The sequence below is a fragment of the Sitophilus oryzae genome, unplaced genomic scaffold (genome assembly GCF_002938485.1).
Source record: "Sitophilus oryzae breed Bouriz unplaced genomic scaffold, Soryzae_2.0 scaffold_460_pilon_pilon, whole genome shotgun sequence".
Taxonomy (NCBI): Eukaryota; Metazoa; Arthropoda; class Insecta; order Coleoptera; family Curculionidae; genus Sitophilus; species Sitophilus oryzae.
This window is the reverse complement of record NW_022147041.1, coordinates 496,958-508,093: the sequence shown is the minus strand read 5'-3', so window position 1 is coordinate 508,093 and position 11,136 is coordinate 496,958. Positions and strand designations below refer to the sequence as shown.

Here is an 11,136-nt window from a genome sequence, read left to right as displayed (position 1 = left end):
TATTGCTATGTAAAGATATTTTAGTTAAATGCTACAGGGTGTTCATAATATACTTATAAATTTCAACTATTTAAAATTAAAAATTCAGATTTTTAAATGGTACACCCTATATATTTTCATTTTTCTGATAGATTTGCAAACCTCTTCAACTTTTATTAAATATGTCATATACCTATTTTTAATAGTTTGGTGAATTATTCCATTTTTTCTATTTTTATATCTTTAATACAATTAGATACGCTATAACATCATAGCTGCTATGAAATAATAATGATCAAAATTTCATATGTCTGTTAAGCAAGTTAAGAACAAAACGTGAATTTTAGTTTCCTTTGTTGTAATAAGTATAAATGGTAGAGGTAAAGATATGAAGTTTTACAGATTTTCTGAAAATGAATTAGTCAATGTGACTGATATACACGAACAAGCCAAGATAAACATATTTATTGGCTCAGTACTATGTATTATATAGTACTTTGCTAAGTATTATAAGAATAGATGTAGATTATCTAGAAAACATTTTCATAATATATTATATTATTTTCAGTGTGTACGGGGACGGTTTCGCAGCTGTAATATTGGCTTTATGAAATGAATTATAAACCAGAATTACTACGTGAGAAAAAAAACTTTACTGTATGACTGTATGTCGAAAAAAATTCCTATATCGGTAGTCGTCAACAATTAGATAATCTAGTTAGTATTACAAGGGTATTACCCTAATCTGTGGTTATTAGCCCCGACGGAAAATCCAAGTGTTATCTTTTCATAATATAGAAATACACCAAGAAATTCACGATTACGATTTTAGTTGATTTGAATAAATTTAATTAATTTTAACTAATAATAACAATTATTGCAATTAATTAGTGAAACATTTGTTAAAGATGAGTAGTAAATACTTTCGTTTTGTCACGGCAACTATGATGTTATAGCGTAATTGTATTAAAAATTAGTATAAAAATAGAAAAAATTGGAATAAATCGCAAACTATTAAGAATAGGTATATGACATACTTAATAAAAGTTGAAGAGCTTTGCAAAATCTATCAGAAAAAATGAAAATATATAGGGTGTACTATTTGAAAAATTTGAGATTTTTTAATTTTAAGTAGTTTAGTTAGTTTTAGTAATTCATAAATATATTTTGAACACCCTGTAGCATTTAACTAAAATATCTTTACATATATTCTTTTTTTCATCTTTATAAAACTCTTATACCAAATTTTGGTATTGCAACTTCAGAAACAATGGTACCACTGACAATTTTTTATCACACTGCAATTTACCATTTGTTTAAACAAATTTAAATATTACAAAAACTATTAATTTTAAGTATATAACATTATATATAAAAAAGTTATGGAATTTTACCCAGAATCTAAAAAATAAAATAAAAATAGGGTGTTGCATTTAAAAAATATATATTATATCCGCCACACTTTTTGAAGCACCCTGTATACCTAATAACAATTTGAAAAATGCGTATCTTAACCTTCCTATAACTTTTTATATTAAACATTTTTTTGTAAACCTCGAAACAAAATGAGATAATGGACTTTACTCTATCAAGCCGATTACTTCAGGGGTTCAACGTTTTTAACGGATTCTTTATAGGAGATAGATCTAGGTAACTAATATCGGTACCTGAGCTCAATTTTCTGAAAATGATGATGAGAAAATCCCACATCATATCTTTTAATATTTCTGAGTTACGTGCTTGTGTCGTGTATTTTTTAATAAATCGTTGTAACTTTTTTGCTATGAAAATTTTGTATTTCGCGAAAACATTTCCATAGCACCTTTTACATAGAATTTAATGGCTTAAGTATAATTTTTTTTAAATTAATAATTTAAGAGTTGTCAAGAAAAATTGATTTTTCTCGAATTTTAAAAACTATATTTTTAATTAACTGTAAAGAATTTAAAATTACCTTTCCAAAATATATCACACTTGATATTTTGTTACAATCCCCTTCGAAATACAGAATTTTTAAAAGTTCTCCACTTTTAACTAGTAGGCTTTGGACCCCTTATTGATGATATCCCCTTAATCGAACTCGAAAACATATTTTTCCAGCAAGACGACTCACCGCCTCTGAACGCTGAAGTTATCAGCAAATTTTTGCAAACAATTTCAAGAATAATTGAGTAGCTAACCAAGGTCCCAACCGTTGGCCGTCGAGGCCGCCTGACTTAGTGCCCATGGATCTAATCCTATGGATATATTTGCGGAAGAATAAAGGTTCCTTATTCCGTATAATCTAGACAAGAATTAGAAATACTTAGCAGTTATGAGAGGGTATCTTTCACCCCTACTGAGTTAATGATTCTGCGAGAAATGTTCAAAACTGCCCTGTCTGCTAACAGAAGACGGTCGATATGTCGAACACCTATAGCAAAAAAATCTCATGTCTACTATTTATTTTTATTGTTATTAGATACAGTTTAAGTGTGTTGATGTTGGTTAAATATATTTTAAATTGTTATAAAATTCTGCATCTCTCATAACAAATATTATCATTTTAATTTATGCGCACAGCTTGAATTTTTTGCATTATAGCCGGTGCCGTTCAAACAGGGGCGTAGATAGGTGTATGCTATGGGGGTGGTACTATGATTAAGTCGCAAAAAAAATCACCGTCGGAATTTTTTTGTCGAATTAAAACGACGGCGATTTTTTTGTCTTCAAAAAGATATAAAACATAAATACAAAAATAAAATATAGATTTGTAAATAACATAAACAAAATGAAACAACGACGTTTATTAATTAATTTTCTATAAACTATAAAAACTCTAAACTATCAAAAAAAACTATAAAATTATATAAATAAAACTACAAAACAAAATCAAGTTTTCTAGTACGCTGTTTCGAAAACCTATCAATAACAGTATCAACATTTATTTCAATATCTTTATGGATATTGATTAGAGTTAACCCCACTAATCTGTCCTGGCCATTAAGAACACTTTGTGTGCTTTTAATTAGTCGAACATATTATAAACGATAAATCAACATAATTAAAAGCATACAGTGTTCTTATGTCGGATTTTAATTAAAAAAAATCCTTTCGTAGTCAATGACTATTTCAATTCTCGTATCTCGTCAAGCGTCAGGGGGGGGGTACTGTCCCCCAGTACCCCCCCTTATCTACGCCCTTGCGTTCAAAGCCTACTTATTTAAAGCGGGCAAATTTTTATATACTCTATATATCGAAGAGGAATCGAGCAAAATATCAAGTGTGTTATATTTTTGGAAAGGTAATTTTAAATTCTTTTCAATAAACTAAAAATATACAGGGTGTCCCATATAAAAAATCAAATTTTCTGTTGATAATACTTAAATTATGAATTTTAAAAAAATTATACTTCAACCATTAAATTTTACGTAAAAAGGTACTTTGGAAATATTTTCATAAAAATACAAAATTTTCCATAGCAAAAAAGTTACAGCGATTTATTAAAAATGCATATTTATGAAAAACACCCCGTAACTCCAAAACGGTAACAGATATCGATATGCGGTTTTCACCATCATGTTTTTGTCAAAAATTGAGCTCCAGACACCGATATTAGTTTTTGTCTATCTCCTATAGAAAAGGGTGTTTCCATTTAAAAGCGTCGAATTTGACCCACCCTGTACATCAATAAATAAATAACCCATAATAACGCTTATAATAATCTTCATAATGGACTAGTTTATGCCAATATGTAATGAGTAAAATAAGCTATAAAACAAATAAACCAATTAATCACTAAAATATTAGTTATTAAATTAAAAATAAAACGTAAAACTCTTTTAAAAATGATATAATAAATATGTTGTTTGTCAATTTTAAATTATGATTCCATCACAATCTGGCAGCGCTGTCGCCATCGCTTGTCACTCAAAGTTGATCACGTGCATCGGAAATTGTTTTGCGATTACCATATGTTATTCTATCTAGAATGTCGATTTCTATCAAATAAACGCACACAAATTTCTGATGAAACAGGAAGTGAACCGAAAATAAGTGAATACATCAATCAATCAATGATTTATGTCATATACTAACATACCAAATCTCGTTTTTTTGTCTGAATGTATACAGAAGTTATAGGGGTGAGCCATTTTGAAAAACACCCGGTATAATGAAGTTCAGACTAATACTTTATTTAAGAAAATATTTACATAAAATTGAAATAAGTTAGACAATAATAATCTTTAAAAGAGAATTAATTCTAAACAAAAAATTTATCAAACGAAAATTTTTCGATTTCTCGTCATAATTTAATTATCCTAACAATCTATACCCCGGTAATTAAAAGGAAAATTGACTAGTTATAATAATAAATGTTGTGATTTTTGGTTTTATTTATCAGTTTCTCGATGTCTAATTTTTTGTCCTTAAAAATTCGCCATGTTTTAGTATTAATCTTAACTAATAACCCTTAATTTGTTATAAAAATAACTAATTTGGTAGATTGTATTTTTGTATATTCTGGTATGAGTGGTCTTACTCTTTAAACTCAGGTTTTGTGTAATAATTAGCTGGCATCAAAGTGAAGTGAAATGAAAGTTTTTTTATCAATTTTATTTTACTGTATTTACTAAGAGTGAGTTCCAAGTGGAACCCTCCACTACGGCCGCGATAGCCCTATTGTGGCTCAGTACTACAAACTCTTTATGCGAAGAAAAGATTGTTAAAGTTCACCCTCAAATCCCAACCTTTTAACATAGTAGGCTGTTATATCCGAGGGTGAAATGTCTCTCAGGTCTAGCATGATTTTGCCAAACACCTCAAACCTGGTCCTGCTCCCAGCGAGACAGGTACACATAACGTGCTTCATTGTTTCGTCATCTTCAATACAGAGTCGGCATTCGGCGTCTTCCACCAGTCACATTCTCTGTCGCTGTGATCTCAGCCGGCAGTGGCCCGTGTATACCTACTGCAGTGAGCGTACGCGCTCCATTTCTGCCGGCCTCTAAGAGTTTTCCTGTTCTGTGTTTGGATGGCCCTGCTAGGATTTTTTTGGCATGTTCCATTCCTGGACTGTCATTCCAGTCCCGAAACGTTGCACCTCTAATCCATTCACAGAGCCAGTCTCTTGCAAGGTTTTTTGGAACGTTAAGTGTCGGTTCTGGGCCCACGAATGGCAAACTTGCACCTGTTTTTGTGGGGGAATCAGCACGTCCGTTTCTCTCTAGGCCGACATGTCTCGGTATCCATATTAGCGACACTTCTAAATTCGTTCCTATCTTCTAAGAAATTGAGTAGTTTCCTACAATGTCGAACCGTCATAGACGTGCTTTTCGTTGCCTCAAGTGCTTTCAACGCAGCTTGACTATTCGAAAATATGCTTATTGTTTTCCAAGTGTATTTCCGTTCTAGCAGTAGATGCACACAGGTTTCAATAGCATATAGCTAGGAAAATTGCAGTGTGTTTTCCAAGACTGTGGTAGATCTCAGTCTTTGGACTGCTGCAGTAAATTCTTGCGCCAGGTCTTTTTTGTCTTCGGATCCGTCCGTGTACCAACGCATTTCCGCATATGATATCATTTTCTATAATTAGTGTTAATTTTTGACAAGTTTTATGTCAATTTTTAGTAAATGACGTCTAGATATCTTTTTCGATCATACGGTCGGTACTGGTCACACTTATAATTTTATATATTATATATGTAAAATACTAATAATATACATAGAAATACTTTCTTTATCTTGCATCCAAATTTCTAAAAAAATAATCAAGTAGCAACGCAACTAGCTTAAAATAGATATATTAATTGACTGTAAAACTAAGCATTAACAATATGCTAAATAGTAGTAAAAACTAAAAACTAAAAACATGCTATATAAAAATGTAAATATTTAATTTAATTGTTTTATTTATTTTTAGCCACAACTCCGGTCCTGCTACAGATCACTCCTCTTCTAGGAGCCCTAATAGGCGTAGTAGGCGCCCTAATACTGCTGGCGATTATAATCGTGGTAGTTATTAGATTAAGGGGAGGCGGGGAGAGGGACGACAAAGATTACGATGATGGAGGCTTATCGTCTGCTGGAAGAAGATGCGTAGCGGGAAATAATAGTGATAAGGTAATTATAAATTCACTTTTATATTTTAATTCAGGTGTGACTAAAATACTTCTTAAATTTACGTTATTTTTATTAAAAGTGTTTTGTAATAGATTCCACCCAATAAATTATCAAGCATTGACTGATTTAGGTTATTCGAAATATATACATAGCAGAATATCTTCAAAAATAAGAATAAATCCAGCAAAAATATATATCTGTTTTCTATATTAATTTTAAAGCATCTTGGTAGAAAATTGACTCATAAAATAGAGTTATTTTTCAATAGCATTTTACTTAATAGAGTTATTTCCCACTAGATTGCAGATTGTATGGGAGGGGGAAGTTAATCACCGCAACCTTATATCACCTATTGTGTTTGTCTTTTTGAGTCCTCATACAGTCCCAGCCCAGTATCTGATACGGTTTTATAGAGGTTAGTTCCCCAATTTCCATATCAGTCGTACCAAAGTTTATTATTTTCTTAGCTTCAATCTACTGAAGTGTGCAATGAATATGTCCTGTTAAAAGCCCCGTAACAATCCGAAGACTGTTCTTACTTAAATCAAGAAAAAGCTATGATTTTTCCCGGTCGTAAGTCCTGAGAAATTTCTTCGAGTGTCTCAGACCGTTGGGAAACTCCCATTTCAGGTTACGGATCGATTCTTCCAGGTTCTCCAGTCCTGCTTTAAGTTGGTTTCCACTTGGCACCTACAGTAGGAGAACTTTATTTTCTTTGCCTATTTTTTTCAGCTCTCTAGGCTTTGATCAACTTCGAATTGGTCATAACTGAGTTGATCGTTCTTAATGCTGCTTGACTATCGGAGAAGATGGTTATTTCTTGTTTCCCATAGTTCCCATCTACGGTAAGTTGTAGTCATCTTTCAATAGCGTAGATTTCTGCCTGACGGATGCTGGGGCAGATGCCCATTGGTTCGGAGTATTTATTTGTTGACCCAAATATTCCTGTTCCTGCTTTGGATTTGTAAGCATCACTATCCCATTTTATGGTATAGCCTTTTAACTTCTGAGTTTTTTTGTAGCTCAATACTAAGGTACATAAAGTTGTCCATTCTTTGCATGTCATCCACTGGAAGCTGGAGGAGTGGAATTTTCCTTTTGAAGGTGTTCCAAGCTAAAATCTAGCAATTCTCCCAGTACTGTTGCTGTAAATGGTCATCATTGTCACAGCGGCATATAACAGTGTGCAGTATTATTCGGTCTAGAATAACATCTATTGCTGATGTGTTGGGCAGGTTCTCTTGACTCATGTGATGCAGATGCATGCCAGTCTCTGCACTTTGCACAGGTTTTGCCTTGCTGTACGTTGCTTTAGTTTTGTGTACTAAACAACTGCTCCACAAGTAAACATGGGTCTTATCATCGTCTATTTACCAGTAACTGTGTTTTGTATATTTTATATATTGTTGTCTTTAAAACGATATGCAGTTTTATAAAGGAAATATTCCGAATTTAAAATATGGTTATTGCAAATTTATAAAAAATACATTTTTTGTAAGACGCATTTTCCAGAATTTTCTTTTTATTTGATTTTTTTTTGTTCTTCCCCAATTATTGTTACACCAACTTGCAATACTGAAAGAAAACAGAAAGTCTACCAATAAAAACATAATATGTTTATTGATTATAATGAATTTTATTATTTAGGTTTCTTATACCTCTTGAAAAATTATTTTTTAATAAAATAGAAATTTTTATTAAATATTTTTTTAGGCAAGCACAGAGCCTTTAAACAAAGATATGAATGACAGTGTAGACAGCCTGGAAGAGAAAAATCCGGATATAATACCTCAGAATAATGCCGATGACGAATATCAAGATGAAGAAAGAGCTTTTGAGAGACTGAACAACACCCCTTCTATGAGAATCTATAGTAGAATGCAAAGCCCAAATAGCCAAACCAAAAACGGTAGCTACGGCAAATCCGTAAGTACATTTAATGATTCTAATATTAATTAGATTATATTATATTATATGTATTAGATTAACTAATAAATATTCCATGATATTTTCTTTAATTTATTTTCTATACTAACCGTTAAATTAAAAATATGCTTATGTGATTATTGTAACTCCTAACAAATCGAATGCTTTAAATTCAAACAATAAGCATCATCGTATGCGTAACGTCGAATAATGGACGCCATGAAATCAATCTTAATTTTTACCCTGGACGATATATGAAGTAGAAAATATGCAACACGCTCAAAAATATATTTAGTTATACATATACAGGATGTCTCAGGCTGAGCGTGCATTAGATGTTTGTAGAGAACTATAAGATCAAGATCGAAGATTTTTTGCACATCATTGTTTCACAATGAGATCTATCGATTAAAAATATTTTAAATATGGTGGCTCCTCCGGAAATACCCGAATAGCCTAAACGTAAAATTTAGTGATTACCACAGCCACTGTGACATAAAGAGAAGACGCTCCCTATTCCAAAAAATAAATTGTTTGAATATCATATAATACTGCCCGAAGCAGGCATGGAATTAAGAGAATTAAAGGACCACTTTTTTTATTTCACTACTAAAAAGGTTTTTCAATTCGTTACTTTTTGATTATCCACGTGCTTATACCTAAAATAAATCGTTTTTAAATCATTTAAGATTTAGTTTTAAAGCGTAAATTTTTCTTGATTTTATCTAGCTTTCTTTGACATTAAGTGTCAAACCATCGGACATTCTATTTCCTTCTGTCAAAAAACTAATTATTTGAATTTTGTTTATTATAAATACCTACTGCTGCTAAAACTTTATAAAGTGTATTTATAAAAATATATCTCGTATTTTAGTGATATCTAATGGCAATATGATATGGCCAGATAAAGTTTTACATCGCTTGACGTTTAACGTTAGGCTATTTTTCTGGTTAAAAACCAGAAAAAAACCCAGTAAAATATACGCTTTAAAACTAAATACCTATTAAATAACTTAAAAAACATTTATTTTAGGTAAAGGAACCTTTAGAATCAAAAAGTACCGAATAAAAAACCTTTTCACTAGTGAAATAAAAATACGTGGGTTTTCATTTAAAAAAAATGATTTATGATATTGTAAACGCCACGAATGTTTGGGAGTGATTCATCGGTCGCTACCATGTGAACTAATCTGTTCAAGGTCACATAAAACTTAATTCCAGTGCCGTGGTGTTTCAAATCATATAATAATCAATACATAATCTGTTGTAATTTGTTGTTTTAACTGTCAAAGTCTTGTCAAAACATATATTTGGTTATAAATATAAAATGGAATGCCCCAGTGGTCGCACTGCAAGCACACCAATGGACTGACGCACAAAAACGAATCAATCAAAGAAACGCGATATAGTATCGTCTTTGTCAATCACGCTAACATTTTAGAATAAGTAGGAGGAGCGCAGGCAGATGATTAGACCGGGCATTTAAAAACCTACGTCTGCGGTAAAAATTTACGTTTTTAATGTAAAAATGATAGCGCGCGTGTCGATTCTAACTTCATCAAGCGATAAATCACTCCCAAACATTCGTGGCCTTTACTATAATATGATAATTTATTAATCTCTCGATTCCATGACAGCTACGACCAATACTATATTACACTTAAGCAATTTAATTTTTGAAATAAATAGCCACATGTCACCTCTTTATATTACAGTGGCTGTGGTAATCGGTAAATAATTAAATTTGTCGTTTAGGCCATACATTTTTTTTGACAGGCAGTTTTTTTTGCTCCAAAAATTTTAAATATTTTTATTCTCAAAAACAGTTAATGTTAGGTATAGAGTGTTGACAGAATTGTTGACAGATTGTCAGACAGAAAAGTTTATTAAATTTGATAGAGAATTTAAATATGAAATAAAAAATGGGGGTACCTACTCATTTAAAATAAGAATGTTACTGTCGATTTCCGGTATTTCCGGAAGTGCCGCCATATTGAAAATATTTTTAATCGATAGATGTGCAGAAAATCTCCGATCTGGATATTGTAGTTCTCTAGGGACTTCTAATTCACGCTCAGTCTGGGACACCCTTTATACCTGAGTGATTATGTGTCCATAACAGCATTTTCATCAGATGATGATTAAAATGAAACAATAACACTACCTAGTATACCAAATCCCTTCGTCAGTGTACAAGTAGATCCCAAGTTGTTACAACCATGCAAATCCGATGCTCTAACTCTTTTATTCTAGTTATTTGTCCTACTAAGATGCATGAATGTAATTTTTATATTAGTGGCAGTTATTTTATAGTAGTTAGTCTATTAACAAACTCTATCTGACCGTCTAACCTACTAACATTAGAACACACTACTAACTCCTTTCCAGAGCCCTGCCGAAATAACATACGCTGAACTGTCTATAACGAACCAACAGATGCAGCCGCCCCACGTCATTTACAGCCAGCATCCGCCATCCGTCGCTATGAACGTCATCCGAAGACAGGAGCCGACGGTATACGCGCAGCTCGATATGAAGAGGATCGGTCCGCAAGGAATGCCGCATCCTGGCGGTTTTCAGACGTTGCACCATCCACATATGCCGGCGTATATGACTAGACCTATACGGGACGATCAGATATTGCAAGACGGGTCTATAAGTTCGGAAACGCCGCTGTTAGGGCCGAGTAATGTAAGTATATCCAATAAATGTTTTCCAGAAAATTGTAATGCAACCTCTTTAATCAGAACAAGCTAAATTGTAAATCTGTTATCTATTCTGATTAACAATCAGTTTTCGAATTAAGCGTTCCCTAGTCACATACCATTATTATAACTGTGCAAAAAGATCTTATGTTATTATGTTAATCATAGTACATTTTATAATTGTAGATATTTGTACATAGGTAGTAGGTAAGTAGGTAAGGCAAGTAGGTTGCTTGATGTCTCACTCGGAGGCCCCGTGCCCACTTGCAATTACCCTGTATTATTAACCCTGTAATCTACTTCTCCAACCTCCCCACAAGCATTTACAACTTTTGAGACAGAAACACCCTTATGTAACGTAACTGAGTAATAAAAAGGATTTGGAAGGATAGCAACGCTTGACTCCAGCCATTGTCAAAGACCG

General features: G+C 32.4%; 1 protein-coding gene across 1 annotated transcript; it reads left to right on the top strand.

The window, feature by feature from the left end:
• Positions 1 to 5,881: 5,881 nt before the first annotated feature.
• Positions 5,882 to 10,916, top strand: LOC115885857 (the record flags this gene model as incomplete). The annotated part of the gene is given in 4 exon segments (XM_030904880.1): positions 5,882 to 6,081; positions 7,795 to 8,007; positions 10,444 to 10,698; positions 10,899 to 10,916. Coding segments are annotated over 3 exon segments (459 nt in total).
• Between the last annotated feature and the right edge of the window lie 220 nt (positions 10,917 to 11,136).